Here is a 20,289-nt window from a genome sequence, read left to right on the forward strand (position 1 = left end):
GGACCACCGTATAGAAAATGAGGAAATTAAGAATTATATTTCTGCTTACCCCCCCAAAACAGAATTTTCTTCTTTTAGTGGCAGCTGCTACCAAAATCTAAGCACTGTCATATAAAAAAGCATTCATATCTTTATAGTTTTCTTCTGTGTTTTGTAATTGAATGAAATAATCAGTAAATATATCTTAAATAATATCCAAAGGGACTATTTATCAGTATTACCAATTAACTTGGAAAAAATCATGAAGCTAAAGCTCACTCAGGAACATCGTTTTTACACCTGATTTTGTAAAACAGCTATAAAATAACCAAGTGGGGTGTGCATTAACAGAGCATGATCTCCTTTAAATATGAAAGTCATTTGGGCCTTTATTATTATTATGAAAACTTTTGTACCTTGATTTCAATTTGCATACATGATTTTTAGTTCCTACATTTTTTGAGTTGCACTTGTACATCAAATAGCCTCCATTTCTAGATACACATGAACATGTAACAGCTTCCAGGTGGAAGTGCCACAGGAGTCAGCTCACGTCAGCTGAATTTGGATGCTTACCGTACACAACCATACCACCACCTCCAGTCTTGTCGATTTAGCACCAGGTTTTAAATTACATTTTTCTTAATTTCTCACATCCCGTATCTTCACCGCTTGTCAGACCACCCTCTACAAACAAGCCATGCCATCAGATACCGTATTTGTAAGAACAAGATATGGCTGAAAGGATATTTATGCAAAAGCACTCCTGTTCTGTCCTCAGAACGGAGCTCATTATTCCATTACGAAAACATCGAGGTGTGTTGAAAACCTGCTTTTTGTTGGATTACGTTCTGATGGGCTCAGGCAGAAGCTTTAAGTCTGCTTTGTCGGGGAAGAAGGTAAATGAGCACAGTGGTCTCCTAACTCACTGGCATCAGTAATTGTCTCGATGAAAAAATAAATTAAGCCCCAAAAATGGTACAGGCTGCACACTCCAAACAAATCCAAAACCAGCACCAAACTAAGCACGCTGACCTTGGGCATAGCGCTCACGTCATGCAGCGTGTCCACACAGCCCAGTGCTGTTCAGAGACACCTCAGACAGCTCCGCGTAGCACCGTGGCACGCCGATACATCATCCGAGATCCTGGAAGCGGAACAGCCACTCGATGCCGAGTAGCACCAGCCCGATGGGGTGCAGTGCTGTACTGACACAAGCGGGGTATCACGGACCCAGCTTGTCCGGCAATAACTCCAAGATCTCTAAACCACGCCAGTGGAGAATCACACGGCCCGGGGGACTGGTTTCCATGAGCGCCACTGAAGGATCCGTACTTTTCCCAGGCGAGTTTACTCACCTTACACCTGCCTCCATGAAGCTTCGCAGACTGAAGCGACAGCAAGAATTCAGACTGCTGGGAAGGAGTGTTTAAAGGAGAAACATGTACACCAACTTTTACTATGCATATTAATAAATATTCTTTATTTAAATTTTGCACATTGCGCTTTAACATATTACATCCAAAACATTTTGCAAATGGATGTCTACTTTGTAAAATCTTATATTCAGCTCATTGTCATTCTGTACAGAATTATAGGTACAACATTACTTTGCCACTAGTTTGCTTTTTGTAAGTCTCACAGTAAGAGAAACATTTAATGAAAAGAGATGGCTTAAATTATAAGAGAGGCTTGCACAGCTACTCAACTAAAGATACAAGCCTGAAGAAAGAACAAAATTAATGAAATCACCTCCACCAGCCTCCCCAAAAAACCAAGAAAAAAAAAGAATCACATTAATTTAAGATAAAATTTTGCCATAAGTCACTAAATTAAGTTTTTGAAAGAGAAGGCGCAGTAGTCATCTTGAGAATTTCAGTGAAAGACAGAGCTATTTTATTGTATTTAGTTCGCTCCAGCCGTTGTCAACCAACCATTACAAATGGGCCTCTTGTGATCATTTAAGCGGCAGTATTTATTAAATTTCTCCTTCAGATGCTGTCGGTATTGTTCTCTATTGCTGTAAAAAGACTTGTTGTTTGCTATAAAGGACTGTATTTCATCTTGCGAGATAAAGATTTCCTCATCAGAAGTGCATTCAGACTCATCCTACAAATGAAAACAGGCATTTAAGAACTCGAGCATTGTCCTTCCTGTGCAGTACACCTCTCGTACAATTGTACACGTTGTCTACAGTTGCTCTGAAGAAAGATGGAGCCTTCACGTCATGACACCACAAGTCTTAGCTGGCTAATCCAGTCACCTGATTCACACACAACGCTCTGCTATTTTTTGGGTAAGAGGCAGCCTATACAGTCACGAAATCTACCAGAATAAGCTTCAGAGTCTTAGCACATTTCCATTGAAAGCGGATGGCTTTTATCAGAGTTCAAAAAAAAGGGAAAAAAAAAAAGAAAAAGAAAAAAAAAGATGTAAAGCAAGGGAAAGGAGGAGGAGAAGAGAAGGAAAGGGAGAGAAAAGAAAGTTGTCCAAGGAGCCTATAGTGGGAAGTAGTATTTGAGGCATGAAGGCAGCAATAATGCACGCTTCATTTTATGGAATAATATGATCCTTGATAATAAATACTTAGAATACAAGTTCTGTCACTTGCATTCCAGTGACAGGCAATTTCTCCTCCTCTGCAAAGCATCTGAGTTACATACTTTACAGGGAACATGCAAAAGCAAACAAACTAAACACTGGGAGAGTAAGCTATGAATTTAGGTTCAGTTACGTTCTCTCTTGCAACAGTTCTGCAGTGGGATTTGAGTTCTAAACCCCATCCTCAATCCCGAGGATTTAAAGCAGTATGCTACAACCTAAAATTCAAAGTAAGTGGTTACTTACAAGGAGTTCCACTAAGCTCTTGGCACCTTTTCCAGTATCAGGAACAAGTGACATTTCTGTAGGTTCTGCAAACTGTGACACATTTTTCATATGCTCAAACCAAGGCAACTGCTGCCCACTTTTTTCTGAGCTACAGCAGCTTTCAGCATGTGTGTCTTTGGTCTTGTCGCGATGAAACTCTGTGTGCATGATATTTCCTGAGGTCTCTCTGTTACCTGGATCTGCCATACAGCTTCCAAGTTTCTGAATCTAAAATTGAAAATAGCCTGTAATGAACTACTAGCAGTGTTAAACCTGAAACATTCAAGTTTCAGATGGGAGCAGGAGGAAAAGAGGAAAGGAAAAAGTTCAAAAAGAGAGCAAGGATATATGATTTTTAAATACGTGTGCTTGGGGAGGAGGGGGCAATGGTATGTTAATCCACTGAGAGTGTGCAAAAGTGCACATGCTTAGGAACACAGGAGAGAAGAGACTCCTTCCGCCACAACCTATTCTAGGAAGGACCTCGATTTCAAAACTCGGATGGAGAGGTAACAGAAGACCCTTGTTACCCCATTTACACATTAGTCACAACCGAAATTTGAAATACTTTTGTAACTACTTTAAAATGTATGCATGTAAATAAGCATTCTGGAATAGCTATGTTCCTTACATGTTCATTCTCACACTTCAAAGTTTTACTTTTCTTTTTCTTCTTTTTGTTTTTGCCTTTTGTGTTATTCTCTTCCGAATTAGCCCAACATTCCACACAGCTATCTCCATCCTCCTCTTTGTCGTCACAGCGATGGACACATGAATCATCTCCTGCAAAAGACAGGGAATTTTCTTCTCAGATACTTAAGTTTTGTGGATACTAAACCAATATTACATTCTCACCAAACCTACCATTCTCGTCATGGTTGCAAATGCCTTCAGTGCAGGCCACATCTGATCCCTCTCGAGATCCTGTTTCGCTGCCCTCCATGCTAGATGAATAGCCGCAATCACTACCATTACAATGCGGAGATAAACCTGAGAGAAGAGAAAAGTTACGGTAATCTACAGTAGCTGCTGCATATTCTTTAGTTATGCCTCTAACAAGAAAGAATTCTTAAAAAAGTTATATTTAAAAATAGCTGAGCACTGTTTACCCCATAAATGGTAAATGTTTTTAAAAATGAAAAATAATGACATTTAACATACCTTTCTTGATTTTAGGTGAACCTAATAGGGTACCACTACTAGGACAGGTGCAAGAAGTGCTTTCATTAGTAACAATTACTTCTACACAATTGTTTGCTTCTTCGCTGCTACCACAGGCTTTGCAACTACTTTCCGTGAAGTTCGAATTTTCCTTAAAACAGAAACAAAAAATACTTGCAAGTACTGAAAGTAGCTCAGCCAGCATATTTATAAAGAAAAAACAGGTGACACTGCCTGGTAACAGCCACAGCATTGCTTATAATTCTTCAGAAGTACAAGACAACTGAAAAAAAAAACCCCAACTACTTTCCCCACAATAATATGACCTACAGTTAGCCCATTAAGTTCAGTCAAGAGATCCAGAATAATAATTGCACCTACTCAGTCAGTTAAAGCTTCCCCCGGTCCAAAAATTCAATGGTAATTGTCCACAACTAGCATTTGAATTCCCATATTCTAAGTGATGTTTAAGAAATTATAGTTGAAAAATATTCTAGCATAACCTTACCCCCTAGATTTAGGATTTTTTTAAAAACCCATCAAACCCAAACCCTGAAAAGCTAAGGAGTTCCAGGCAACTACTTTACAAAAAGACTGTGCTAATCTGAAAACATATTAAATTCCACTAGTGACCAAAAACTAGTTCCCAAAACTAGAGATACAGTAAAAACTTCTCAAGAATTTTTTCTTGATGAATGAATGAATGAAGCGCCAAATTAGAAATCTAGTTATTTAACACCAGCAGAAAGCCACAGCTACCAATGTTTACCTTTGCTTGACTTATTTCCTTCTCTTCTGTGGCCTGCAAAGGAGTAGGGATCTCACACGCACACTTATTTTTCCGTCTGTTCTTCCGTTTTTGGCGCTTCTTCTCTTGTTTAAGCTCTCGCACTCTTTCTTCTTCTGAAAATTCTTCACAGAGCTGTTCCAATCGACTAATACCCTGCACTTTTTCCACAGCCATCTGTTTATAACAGGTTAGATCTATTTATAGATGTTAACACAATTTAAGCTTTTACATTTATAAAAAAGGAGGAGGAAAATAGCTTTTATAATAAAGTCACAGCAACAAAACTATTGACTATAGAACAAAAATGCCTATCCAGATTTAGTCACTAAATTTAGATTGCTGGAGAAGATGTATGTACAGGGGGAGCACTGCGTTTAACTTATGGCCCAAATTCACAGTTTTCAGTAAAAAGTTGCAGACTTGAATGCATTTTTGGATCTGTATTTACATGGTAGATACTCTGATTATCTAACACAGCAGCACAGAAAAACACATTAGAACTACTGCTACAGAATTCCTGCAGATCTTTGTCTACGGTAACCAGTGAAAAATCTAACTGATTTTCTAGGCAGTCCAATTTTGAAGTATAGACGTATCTCAAAATATAGCAAGTATCTAAATACGTTCCTTAATATTAAATTTAGAACAAATATCATAATGGCACGTCTACATATGAAGTTACAAGAATACAGTTAAACTAGTAAACTATTCCGGATAAATACTCCTACAGAGGTAAAAATAAATTCACGAGTTTTGGAGGTTTTTTTCCAGATCACTCTGGGAACTCCATAAGCCAAAATGAGACATCATCTTTACCACTCACCTTAGAAAAGGACTCCATATAAAGATATAACAGTTTCATACTTCAAATTCATAGCCAACCTGGCATACCAGTATAATTACCCGAGTTTTACAATGTCAATGAATTTTCAAAACCATACTTTACTACATCAAAAAAACATCAAGACAAAACCTGACAAAAATGCCACAGTGCACCCAGCCCAACACCACTACTATAGCATTATAAGTCTTTTAAAAAGTTACTTGTAAAAAAACTCCAAGAACTAACTAGATTAGGGTTCCACTGTGATCTTTCCCAAATTGATTTTGTTCTTCCTCCTCTGATGTTTTAAGAGTTTTTAGAGAGAACAGTCATTATGAATAGAAGATAAACAAAACAAAAAAGATCTATGTCATGCCAAAGGGGAAGTATACTATCGGCATATGTTAAAGGAGCTGCAGTGAGTTCTGTCTGAAGTTCAAGATCCCACAGGATTACAGAGTGCATTTGGAACACACTGAATGCAAGAGTTAGCAGTTGTGCTTGTAATTCAAAAGCACATCCTCCATTTTTACTAAGAAGACAAATAAAACTGTTGTAGCCAGAGCTACTTTAAATGCTATCAGGTAGAAATACCTTCACTGGGAATTAAAAACACAGAAGATCCAGCGTACTGTAAGGTGCAGCTTGGAAAGTAAAAGCAAGCCTCAATCTTTTATGTTCCAGTAGACTTCACATCAGAATGCAACTCAGTTGTGCTATGGATTGATATTAGACAACTGTTGCCTGCAGTGAACAGGGGATTGAGTGCAACACCCTTGGAGCTCCTTCCAGCCCAACATTAGTAGAAAGCAGAAAAATAATTTTAGTGGAAATGCACACAGTTACTATAGCAATTCAAATACGAGTTAGATAAAACTTGATTTTTACCTCAAAGCTTTTGCGTAAAGCGTCAACACCTAGGTAAAAAAGCATCTGCCATGTTTGCTCCTCAGCCCGCAACTTCTGCCAGATTCGGTGTAATCTTTCATAAAGATGAATACCCAGGCAGGTCAAAACTTCTTCTTGGGCTATGTCTATTGTCTTAGCATGCCTTTCTCTTCGTCTAAAGGAAGAGTTGAACCAAAGTATAGTATGGTTAAAGTAGCTGGAAGTCTACCAAGAGATCAAAGCAGTTCAGTGACGTATTTTCTGTATGTACAACTGAAGATATGTTTGCATGAACAGCTTTTTCAATCGAGTTCTGCTGTGCTGCATGCGGATGCAAAATAGAAAGGACCAGGTCAAAACCACCACTACATTCCTGCCACGTTAATCTGTGCAGGGCACTGTTAAGCTGCCCTATGCCTTCCCACTTGTGACTTCTGAAGGTGCTACCCCACCAGTGTCCGCTTGCTCCTACTAGGAGGGATCAGCAGGGTTTTAATGCCAAAGAGATGCAGCCATTCTTTCATTTTGTAGAATTTGTATTTAGTTTACAGCAAATATTTCAGCTTCCTAGACATTTACGTGTCAGTTAACTGAAGCTGAATAAACACACATAGAAATTTACACATTACTTACTGTACAAAGTAAAAATATTTCAGTATTAATCTGTATCTATCATTTATTAAAGAAAAAAACATTGTAAAGGATTTACCCTCCTAATCAAACAGTTATGATTGAGCTCTAAAGATATTGAGCTTGGAATTGTATTTTTCATTGGAAGATTTTAAGATGCTAAAACAGGTTCAGAAATTACTGTAATATACAAACGGTGACAAAACTAAATTGAACACTTGGCATTTGGTAAAACTGTCAACCAAGGTTCTCTTTCTATTTCGCATATTTTGAACACCTCAATGGAAAAGCAGGCAGCCCTGGTGAGTGAACAAATGAACCAGAAGACATTTGGCAATTTCTTTCACTCTTGCCTTCAGAGTTAAATGCACCTTAAAGTCAAAAGCACATATGAAATCTTCGCTACTTTAAAGCACTATCTTGAAAGTCTATTTCAATACGAATATTTACATTCAGAAGTTTATTATGCAGCAAGGAGGCAAAAATCACTTTTGCAAAATACATTCAATAATAAAATAAAGAAGCAAAGCGCTAGATAGCCCACTCTAGCAAATTACATACTCATACCCTCCTGCGAACTCTGGTTCAGCTCGACCCAATAGGTGTGCGATGAAATCTGTTTCACAGCATACATGTATATGACGTTCATGGGGACAGCAACGCAAGCCCTCGTAAAGTGCAGCGCAGTAGCCCTTTTCTTTGCTGCAGTCTAGCTCACCAATAAGAATATTGTATGCCCGAAGTACTTTATTTTTGCAGTCAGTGCAAAACCTGTGTTAAAACAGAACATAACAGAACTGAATTCTTATTCAAGCAGAAATTTAGACCCGCTTAGTCTAAGTTATAATATACTGAGATATTTAATAGCGCATGCTATATTTAAACTAGGTCACATAAGGTTTATGTTACTTCAAAAGGTAAAATAGTAAGACTTTGGCTGTAAGCCACCTAAGTTTACTATACGTATTATGCTACCTATCATATATTACAACTCTGGATATCAACTTTCATGCTCCAAGGCATAAATCAGGCTAATTGTTAATGCGAAGAAATTCCTATATGGATATGCAATTCCATATTCATTCAAAGATCAGAAATCTAATAGTGAACAAACTCCATCATTAGTACAAGCCAGGACAAAATTCAGCAACTATTTAAAGTATACTCAAGTGAGTGATAAGCAATAAGAAAAAAAGTTTCCTCTGTTGCCTATTGTACAAGAGCGATGTTTCCACTACAAGCACCTTTAAACATATTTTGAATTATTAGATTACTGCACAGATAGCCAAACAAGGTTTATTTATAACACAATGTATTCAATTTAAATGTGATAGCTCAGATAACTAATATGAGAAGAGTATAGTTATGAAGCCTGTTATAATTAAAATACAACCAAATTAAGCTCATTCTATTTTATAAAAGGAAGTAATCTTCAAGAAGCTACAAAACTCCTTGCTGTATTATTCTAAAAATGCAAGTCAGACAAGCTGCTCACATTTCAGCTTTCAGCTTGAAAAGCTGGCTCTTCATGCCATCTCTGGATGGTGTTTTTCCCTTTCCTAGTTTGTCCAGTCACTTGACAACACTAAGTGAAACATATTTTGATGTTTGATAGAACTATGATAACTGGCTAGTTTCTGTGGCAAAAGGAAAGAAAACAGTAATATTATTGCAGGTTAGCATCAGGAACGCTGCCAACACCATGTTTAATGTCACAGGAGATTAAAGTTATTTTGTTTCCAAAGTGTTATTTCCACACCACCACCACCCCCGCGCCCATCTGTGCCCCCACAGTTTGTATCAGAACCTTGAGACTACTGGAAATTAAAACTTTTTAAATCAGCATGGTAGCTACCGTACACATGCAACAATAATTTAGTGGCCTATTTTTTCCCTGCAAGAGAGACCTAATAGCACTAGCACTACTAAGTCAAAACCAACTGTTTTAAAACAGTGACTTACAAGCAACACCAAGACTAAAATCTGCTTCTAATAGTTTAGTTCACATTATTTTGAAATTGCACATACTCCCTGAAAGCCTAAAAGAAGGCATAGTCCCAGAGTAGGCTACTTGTGAAAGAGTGAAAGAATATACACAGTTTTAATACATCAAATTGTAAATCATAATTTAATCCTAACCCAAAAAACCAAGACAAGTAGCTATGACTTCATCTGAGGTCTCTGCATTTCCCCTCCCATAACCCAGAACAATAGGTAAAACACAAAGAATATTTCACCATCTTAGTCTCATCAACTGTTACAATGCAATCTGGCAAGGTTCTCCATCACCATGAAGCTTAGATCTTAAGTTTCAGAAGGGTTATCAGAAGAATCCTCTACACTTAAATCTTGTGTGAACTCTACATACATTTTGATTCACAAGAAAATGCAGCATGTATTGCTCAAAATGAATGTGTGTCTTTGTTCTTTTAACATACCTGTGTTTTCGTAGATAGGTTTCTAATGTTTCTAAAAGACAACTAGAGTCAATTAAAACTACTTCATCCCTGCATTCCTGGGACATGAGCTCCCACACATCCATCCAACAACCCCTGCAGAAAAAAATCATAAGAAACAAAAGACTGTACATTATCCTGTTAGGGGTTTAGAAAAGAAGCAAAATAAAGCATCATTAGTTTACCTGACTGCTCCCTGGAAAGGTCCATAGTGGAAAGTGATGCTACACTTGCTCTCCTCCTTCCTGCTGTCTTCACTATTTTTCTTATCTGCACTTAATTTCTCTGTACTGAGTGTGCTACTGCTCCCTTCACTGTCACATAGTATTAAAAAACATTTTTTTAAATCTATACAATATATATTATGAACTAGTTATTTCTCCTAAACAAATGCCATGAAAATGCTACGTGTTCCTTAATTTACTTTGAATCCTTTATAGGCTAAGCCTGAACTTCCAGTAACGTTAGGGTCAGACATGAGATAAAAATTTTGCTGTCCGTGTTTATAAACCCACATTCATAATGACTTTTTAAAGTTACAGCTAATTTTTCAGAATATTACCTTAAGTATAAACATATACAAGTTTTAATGCTTCTGGCAGATTAAATTTCATATGACAACTTACTTTAAAAAAACCAAAAAACCCCCAAAAACCCCCCCAAAACCCCCCAAAAAACCCAAAGAAAAAAGCAAAACAAAAACCCCAACAAACTTCCACACATCTACCACTATAAGAAACCATAAAATACACTAAATTAAAATTTCCAAAATGTTAAAAAAAACCAAAACAAACCCCACAACTTTACAACACACATTTGGATATGCTAAAAGTACACTTACAGAGCAAAGAACAAACTTTACACAGCAAGTCATGTTTACTTACAGACTTGTCTACACTTGAAATTTTATCAGAACAGTAATTTCTGTTTAAGCTCATGTATGGATACAACAGAGCAGGAAAACAGGGGAAGAAGCACTCCTATTTAATAACTACCTCCTCAAGAGTATTTAAGTATGCTATTATCTAGTTTGCCAGATCATATGGCTTGCATTTATGAGAGGTTAAAATGCTCCTTAGCCCCGAATGGAACTGAGTAGCTGTAAACCAGGCGCATTGAAACTGAGGACATCAAGTAATTCTCAAGTGGTATTAGCTAGTTATGTAACTTGTATAATTAAACACACAATTACAATTCAAAGCCCTTTTTGTGTATATAAAATGCCTACCATGCAACTTATCTGAAGAAGTTTCTTGTAATGAAGTGAAGCAGAAGCTCTAAGTTGCTAAATAAAATGTGTTCTGTAAGACAATTCTCTTTGATGCCTCCATGTCTAGGCTGTTAGCATATTTGCTTGCACTCAAGGCAGCAGATTTATTTGGAGAAATATCAGTACTGATACATCCTGATCACTTCTGTAGCGTAACAAATGGGTATTGACTGAGCAAGCAGAGTGCAAGCCGTATTTCTTTAGCAAACTACACTGATAAGCCATGTTATCAGACAAAGCTGAAAGTTTTACTTGCAGTATATTAAAATACTGCTCTTCCACATATTCCCTATTAACCTGCCAGCATTCAAAATACGAAGGGGGTTTATTCCAGCATGAATTGAGGAAATAAAGGTAGCATTTTCCTCTCTATTAATTCAGTTTCAAATTGTTCTGCCTTGCCAAAATGGTAAGTACAGATTCCATGATATATGTTCTTACACAGGAAAGATTAATCTTACTGAAAACAAAGCAAAAAAAAATTAACACTTTCATAATGCTTCGAATTTGCTTTATTTTAAAAAAATATACCCCTATACTCCTATCATCTTTTGCTTGTGTAACATAAGCTTTAAACTAATTATATGAAAGGCCTGTAACCAAAATATAATAGGAAATAATGATTAGCTACCACTATCCTCAAGTAGCACAAGTAAAAATCAAGTGTCAAATCCCACGTGCCTAGCATCTCAGGGGATTTATCTAAACCCAAAGAGACTCAAGCCTGCACAGAAAAATACATGTCCTGTAACTGGAAACCATGATCAAGCTTTCACAGGTTGTATGCTTAACCAGAAGCAGAACACAACTGACTAAAAAAGGTCCTGGACACTCCAACTAAGCATAGTAATCTAATTTATTGGTCATCATATTAAAAAAAAAAAAAACAACAACAAAACACCCCACAAACAAGAAAACCCACCAAAATCCACAACAGATTTACAGGGAGTGTTATTCTGGTTAACCAGCTAGAATAAACCATTTCAACTTCAAGAGACAGAAGCATATATGCATCTTTTCACTGGTGTATTCAAAACATGCTGTCACATTTTGAGAAAATACATTTTACAGAATTTTAGTTTTAACCCTGCAGCCCAACCACAATAAAGCCCTTTATTAACAGTTGTGCAAGGCATTTTTAATAATCCCAAGCAAAATGATTTATATTTGTTTAGCATGTACACTTTCACCTCAATGTGAAAAAAACTGCTGATCAATCATTTTGGTGTAGAGCACAAAAACCAGTTCGTCTTTCTAGAGCATTGTTTATGTCACAATGCATAAGCCATCCATGCCCTGAGCAGACTATATACCAAGTTATGTCCAACGAGATATGAAAAGCACATCAGAGAGCACTGGTTTGTAATGGCCAATTTCCGTTTCGGCAACTGGTTTTGAAATTAAACACAGATATTTTTACACCAAAAAAACCCAAACAAAACACCTCACCACCAAGTAAAAGACCCAAAAGCCAAGAGGCAAAAACGGAACAGCTAGAACTAACAAGCAAGTTTCAGGAAACAGCTGATTTCATGTAGTAGCCTTAAACTTTATATGAAAGCATCACCAGTTGCCTTGCCCTGACAAAGGGCAGAGGGACAACTCTCACACTGAGGAAGGAGTACAGATCTTACGCTGGGAGGGCAGAAGACCTTATTGCACTGGTTTTGTCCCATCAATAAAATGTGAGCAAGAGCCGTGGGGAAAGGATTAAACATCCTACTGATAAGACTGTTACTCTTACTGCACAAAAAATGGCTAACTACCTTCTTATGAAAACCTATTGAGAAAGTCTCATGCCCTACAACACACACTGCCCAAAACTCCTGAGTGCCTCTGTTCCTCTCCCCCACAACTATTTGGATCTATTATAATCCAAATAGCTTGGAGATTATTACTCTGGCAAACAGATAACAGCATAAGAATTGATCTCAATGCTTAAAAATAAATTAGCATCAATAGTTTGCTTCCTTAAAATATTTTAGATTGAATTGTGCATGTTCAACACAAACTTACCCCAAAGGTTTTGGTTTGTGTGTGTCCAGGGAGTGTAATTGACATCTCTTGTTCTTCTTACTTTTGGGAATTGCATCAATCATATCATTCAGTTTGGACCTATGGAAAAAATGTAACTTAGGATTCTGAAAACATGCTTATCCAGAGAAATTTTAAAGGGATTGATTCAGCTCATGTATCAGAAACAAGTATGCTAATGAAAATCTATTTCAATCTAAATAGATCAAATCTAAAACTTTCTTCCTGTCCCCCATTTTTACTTCTTACAGCATACAATCCTGCAGCACACAAGGAAAATACAATATAGATTTTCCAGACAAATCCTAGCAAGCAAGATAAAGATAACTTACACCTAAAAAGCTAATGCATAACTTCGTAAATAACAGACCTCGAGCAATGACACGTATTTCAGAAGTGTAGGGACCCACTAAGAGCACTTTATCAAGTTACACTACCTCACCCTCCAAATCTCAATATCCCCAGCTCTGCACTAACCTTTCCTACTTCTCACTGGCCAGCTAACTGGAGCAAGAAGTAGAATGAGCTGAAGCCAACTGGAAAGCAAAGGCACACTGTGGTGAGCAGTCACTGTTTGGTCTGCTGACAGCTGAGAAACAAATGGCACTGAGACTGAGGCTATTTATTGTGCTAGCCAAACCCAGAAGGTTTAACTTTCTCAGTGTTACCTTTCTACCCAAGAGTAGAAAGTCTGGGGAGGCGGGGGGGCAGTGGGGGGGTTAATTTTTTTTTATTTTTTTTTTTACATGCAAAGTAGTGGGCCAAAGAAACACTCTTCTTCCAGAGATCATAAAAACCCCACAGATTTCAGATTAACGACTAAACATTTTAATATTGGTATCTTTCAATTGCAGTCATGGCATTGCAACTGATAATATGCAAGATTAGGTCTTCTGAGTTTGTTTTTTCCCAGTTTAGGCAATAACTAGTTTAACATGGCTGTAAAAGACAAGTATGTGCTATAAGATTCAAACTTGCGATAATTCAGTATCACCAACAAGAAAGCTGCAAAGTCACATGCACAGAAAGTAGCTTCCCTTTTCCGCAGATTATTATTATCTGAGCAGTTCTGAGACAGCTGTGGGTCTAACTTACCCATGCACATAAAACAGTGTATAAAGCTTCTTTGCATCAGTCATACAGCTTCGAGTTACAGAAAGAACCCCCTTCGGCCCTACTGTTAGGGGCTCAAGTGCTGGATTTCCAGACTCAACAAGCTGAGAAAACAGACGTTCCACGCTACGACGACAGCCAACACACGGGACCAGCTGAGAAAGTGCACTCAAAACTTCACGCGATGTCACCATCACGGCAATATTTAGATCCTGCTGTTTAAGCATGCTATGTCTCTAAAAAAGAACAAGAAATGAAATAATTAAAAAAAAATAAACACACATCTTAAATTGTTCAAAGTTTCTGCGCCTTCAACAGCATTTCCTTATCAAAATACACTTGAAGTGAAAACTGTATGCAGTGCTCAAGAGTTTCAGGTCACTGTCTTACTGTAGATCACTTAAAATACTTACTGTATGAACAAAACCACACTTGCTAACATCATAGGAGCAATTCTGCTTCAAGTCTTACAGTCTACCCTCTGGAAGGAAGCTAGTATTTTTCTCCTCTTGTTGTCTCCTCCTACCACTCAAATCAGCAAATGCTGCTTCCAAACAAATGGCACACCTCCCTGTCCTTATCAGGAAGCCCTTTTCTCTCCACCTCAGCACAGATGTTTTAGTAAAGGGTATCTCATACAACTCTGCAAGTTTTCTTCTTCTACTCACGCTCATTTTATCTTTGGCACATAGAAAGGAAATTCCTGGATACTCATTGGCATATATGGAAATCTCATTTAAAACAAACTTTTTCTGTTCGGACCAAGACAATTTAGTAATATTTTTCCTGGAAGGCTAAATGCCACTCCACATTACAATTCTAATACCTGAAATTAAAAAAAAAAGCACACATTACTATCCATAGTGAAACATTTTACTTCAGTAGCGAACATTCAATGTGTGCTAATAATAGAACATTAAAGGGAACACCTTCTAATATTTCTTACGTCAATAAACAGTTTTAGGAGCTTCTCCTGGTTCCTCTGTCAAATACATGCAGGCACACACACACACACACACACAAAGCACATACCCTTCTCTTTCTTCTTTTAAGTGCTAAATTACTGGCTTGGACTTCATCAACGCTGAACTGCCACTGGCACAGCTACACAGAAGAGAGAGTCTCTTCCTCACACACCAATCAACACATCTACACTTAGATTATCAGCACTACTGGCACTTTCCAACATAATCTGTAAAAGCAGAGTCCTGTCAGTGTATTAATTGTCATTTTCCCCTGGTTATACAAAGTACAGCTTTGTAAGCATAGTTGTATCTACACAGGGAATATTTTGCCATGATGTATTATTGTCGTATCACACCACTTAAATACTCCTACTGTAGAAATGACTTGTCACAACTTCTGGGGTGGGAAAGAAAAGACCATACAACATAGCGAAACTAATCAATCACATGGAACGTGTAAATACATCAATTGAAAAGAGAAAATATTTTCAGCTGATTTTATGTAATACATGTTATGAAAAGCAAAGCTATTATCAGATAACATTTAAGATTTGTGCTCTTAAAGGCAGGCACATTAAATAATCTGACAAGTGATATCACTCTGCAATAATCCTCTTTCCTGTAATTAATAGTACTAGTCACAGCAACAGCAAAAAACTATGCTTTATATGCAGCATGTGTCTGAACTGCTGCTGTCAAGCCACAAGTGAAGAAGTGCAAGCTGCATATCAGCAAACTGGCCTGTTCTTTTGGACATCAAGTGGCACAATTTTTTAGTTGCTACAGGTGTTCCAGTGCTACAGTTATTTGCCAGAGTGTTAGCAGATAAGTTTCTACTATTAAAGCTTCAGGGGTACCACAAAATCGTCTCTCACTATTCAATCATATATAATCTATAAACTGGCACATTAATTCTATCTTGGTATGGTACTAATCATAAGAACTCGATCTTAAGCAAGGCACACTTCCACTTGAAAAAGCAGTTCAAAAGTATTTAGAAAAAAAAATCAAAATGCATTTAGAAACTGTAGTTCCCATTACACATAAACTGGCAGTGATCAGAAGATGCATTGTTTTTATTAGTTTTCAATTCTAACTAGATATGCAGCAATTGCCTCCTGACAAGACAACAGCATATAAATACTGTGAAATACAGAAAACGAAGGCACCGAGTGTACTTTGGTACCAATATGTAATTGCATATAGGTGCTGATGTGGCTTTTAAGTCATTCCAGGAGTGACAACCTCCTAGGGAGGAGAAAGCACAAATCTAAGGAAAGCAAGATCTGATATGTGACCTTTTTAAAAAACAGAAGGATGTATTTACCTGAATGAACTGTTTTAATTGTGCACCGTTATTCTGATGTCCATCAAGGTTTAACACATTATCAGGAAATTCCATCACCATCTATACAAGAAAGGGAAAAGAAAAAAAAAAAAAAGAGCTTTCAGAAAAAAGTCAAACACAGAGCATTAGTTTATTTTACTTTCTTGAGGGAAATAAGACAGAAATTATGTTAAATGCTCATTCTTTTCACGTAACTATTGAAAGCTTGGGAAAGGATAAAAGTAACAGTTTAAGGTAGTGAATGTTTCAGCAAAGTAACTAAATGTTTCACTAATACAATGTTCTAGGGGCAGTTTATAAATGGCAACTCTTAAATAGCTGTTACAGAGAAAGCAAGTTGCTAAATGGAACACCAGTATTTATATTACACTATCTACATGACTTGAGACCCTGTTTCAGTTTAAAAAAAAATTGTACTTCAACACACTGAGATCCAAATTGATCCAACAGCCTAACTCAATTTATAAAGCTATGAAGAAACAGTCACAACAGTTTAATGACTGAGTCGGCTCCTTCAAAGGCTATTTTAAAACCGTATTAACCCAACAAGGTACTCCAAGGTATACTTTGTTTTGTATGATTGCAGCTGCAACTCCCAAGAGGCTCAAAGTAAAATGTTAAGCCTACAGAACAATGTGATTACTCCTAAGTAATTAATAATATTTCTTTTCAAATTACTGAGCAACAAAGAGGGCAATTTCAGGGGGGTGGGAGGGAGGCGGAAATCAGTAAAACAATTTTCAGTCAAAAATCCAACTTCAGAGTCATGGAGAAAAATGAAACCAACTAGAAAAACATGTAAAGACTGGCTTAGTTGATCTTCTTTGTCCAAACTGAGAAATACAGAATTTATCGATATGAATACAGAAAGTTCACTTTAAAATCTGAAGGACAAAATAACAACTTTGGTTAATAACTCTAATACCAATCAACACCAAATGAAATTGTCTGATTCATCCTTTTTCCTCCCTCCACCTTCCCTCAATTGTCTAGTAAAGACAGAATTCCCTGCTGTCTTCATAACTGCTGACACTACCTCCAGAGAACTCATACATTTACTTTTACAGGCACTCAACATTGCTCCAAAATAAACATCTATTCTCTAAGGCCAGAAAGCAAGGCAATACTTTGATCTCACATGTGCTAGATTGGAACATTAGCACAGCTGCCTTATCTTTGTGCAGAACAGTGCCACAGTCAGTGCTAATTCTGACCTCTCATGCATTTCTTTTCCAGTTTCCCTTGCCCCTGAACCATACACACTAAGGAGCAGCACAAGTTTTTGCTGCAGAATTATAGGTTTCCTACATTGCTAATTTGATGCCTTTGTGGGGAATGAGCTATATCCAAAAGTAAAAGCTCCATCTGCTAATAACAGAGAGAAGAGATAAATCTGCGTATTTTTTTCCCCCTCACCTTCATCTCCCACTATCAGACAATACCCTTAGGTGTTTTGTACAACAGAGTGAAATTATCAAAGACTAAATTAATTCATGTGTCTGATGAGATGTTATTAAGTGGTTAAACATCAACCACCATCACAACCTGAACTGGAAAAAAAAAATCCCATAATACCACATCAAATGGAATGCCTTATAGAAATCATAAAAGCTGGTTAAGAAATGAAAAGAGTTAAATATTTAAACTTCCTTTAATTTCTAGTTGAGCCATAAGAAACAGAAAAGTGTGATAGTGAACAATTCATTTAGAGGAGCCGTATCACATTGCACCTGAACAGCTTTCTATGCTACTACAAAGCAATGTTACAAGCTTAAGAGCATTATAGTCCATTCATTCACTAAGTTGCAATCACGGATTCGCTATTTCTAGATTTAAGGCATAGATCAACTCTTCCAGCTGACTAACAGAAATGAAGTAGTCCCATTATTTTTAAAATTTGAGTTTTAAAAGAGGTCAACAGAAGCCAGTTACTATCAATAAACACCACTATTTTTTAACAATAATGCTGCAAATGTAAAATTATGTTTCAAAGACAACTGCATGTCTTACAATAGCGCTCATTAAGAATTTAAAACACAAATTATAGAAGGCCAAGACAAGGAAGCTAAGAGTTCATCCACTTGCTTCTGCAGATTTATTTAATAAAAGTCTCCAGGAACCACCTAGAAATCTGAGTGCTTTGTAACAACAGTAACAGAATGGAAAAAAAAATAGGAACCTGAGATAAGATTTCTTCATGGTGAGGATGACTTGCACTTGCATAAATGCCTTTCATCCAGATGGATACAAAACTGATTTACAGCTATAGGAACCTCTTCAATCATGAGGATGGCTTGCCTTTGGTGTAAAAAGTAGAAGGATAGTGACAACATAGTGCAATTGCACAAAGTTTGGGCCTGGCGTTAAATTCTGGAACTAAACCACAAATGGAATTTTAGGTCAGCTGAAGTCATCTACCTGACGCCTGGTATAGCCGAATTTTCACTCTCTCTCTCTCAACCTATTAAATACAACAAAGGTAACAAGAGCATGGAAAGTTGTCTACCTGACACAATCTAATGAATAATTTTTACTAGGGAGTCCAGGGTGGGGGGGAAAAAAAAAAAAAAAAAAAAGAGAAATCTAAAAAAAAAAGAAAAAAAGAGAAAAGAGAGAAATCTAAGATCTTAAAACTACATGGGGAATGGAGGGGCAAAGTAACTCTCAAGGCGTGGCCAAGACACCAAAAAAACCCCCAAACTTACACTATTCCTACCCAGTGCTGGGTTTCCAGCTAAGCAACCGCTCCAGGGGAGCTAGATATTGCTTTGGACAACTTAAGCGGAAACTTTGCCTAACGCACAGTTAACCAGAGATGACAGACTATGTAAAGCGAAAAAAAAAGTGATGATATTTGCTAAATTAGTAATACACCATCATTTAAAACAATCAAAACTAAAATAGAGCAAAGACCCTTTCTTCAAATGTAGCAAACCCAGATGGGATTGACATAGATAATCTTTAACAATGGGATAGAGCATTTAGGCACTGTCTGAAGATACTCAATCATTTTGTTCTGGAAGCTGGAAGAAATTACATTACGAAGTTGATCAAGTCAGCTGATGCAAGTCAGGCATTCTCCCATACTAAAACATGACATTAGGAATTTAGAGCACATGCATTTTACACCATTTAAAGTAACAGCAGTTACTGTCACACCACTGACAGCAACAGTATTCAAATGCAAATAATTAAGATACCAAATTACATTATCTAAGTCCAATTTTATTCTCAACCCAACATTTTCACACCTTAAGAATTAAGACAAACAACAACTGGCTAGATATTTTTTTTCCATTTGCTCTATGTTCACCTACGATGCAATTTCTGAGCCTTCCTCTAAACACGTGAGGAAGAGAAGAGAGACTAGAGAGCCTCCAAGCCGCATTTAGTTCATTTCTCCACTGAATCTTCTGGAAATGGCAAAACCCCCATGTTTTTCAATTGAGAATAGCACATTGAAATGGAAACTCTCTCAGATTTGTTACTGTAGACATAGGAGCACATTATTACAGACTTGATAACCCTTACTTTAAGCCAAAGCTTTCAAAAACACCTTTAGCCTTTTCTTGCCTATTTAAGAATATAATAATTACCTAGTTGTAAACCTGGGTTTTAACGTTAATATGGCTCCCTTCCTTATTAACTGAAAAATGGCTTTGCTCCACATTTGGGCTTGGGCACTGAGACAAGCTTGTCACTTGAAAACAAGTTACGCGCAGGCCCCGATACAGCAATAACTTTCTTATTACGCGGTTTGCATGTTTTTAGAGCTGGGAATCAGATAAAAAAGTTGCCACATTAAGCGCTGTTAACCCGAAGTGTTGCAAAGTCCCAAAGATTAACGCTGCAGGAGCAAAGGAGGAGCCTAGGAGGCCTGTCTAGGGAAAAGGCCTCGCCTGGGAATTGCAACACACCGCCCGCACACGTTGCGAGCGGGAGGTGCAGGGACACCGGGTGCTCC

General features: G+C 37.3%; 1 protein-coding gene across 1 annotated transcript; it reads right to left on the reverse strand.

Annotated features, from left to right (window-relative positions):
• Positions 1-1,441: 1,441 nt before the first annotated feature.
• Positions 1,442-16,385, reverse strand: GGNBP2 (gametogenetin binding protein 2; the record flags this gene model as incomplete). Its single annotated transcript, XM_009584205.1, has 12 exons — positions 1,442-2,088; positions 2,827-3,075; positions 3,479-3,630; positions 3,712-3,837; positions 4,009-4,159; positions 4,778-4,972; positions 6,510-6,684; positions 7,707-7,910; positions 9,578-9,691; positions 12,882-12,980; positions 13,995-14,248; positions 16,305-16,385. Coding segments are annotated over 12 exons (2,004 nt in total), but the record flags the coding sequence as incomplete, so codon positions are not given.
• Between the last annotated feature and the right edge of the window lie 3,904 nt (positions 16,386-20,289).

This window comes from Fulmarus glacialis, unplaced genomic scaffold (genome assembly GCF_000690835.1).
Source record: "Fulmarus glacialis isolate BGI_N327 unplaced genomic scaffold, ASM69083v1 scaffold20968, whole genome shotgun sequence".
In the NCBI taxonomy this organism is placed as follows: domain Eukaryota; kingdom Metazoa; phylum Chordata; class Aves; order Procellariiformes; family Procellariidae; genus Fulmarus; species Fulmarus glacialis.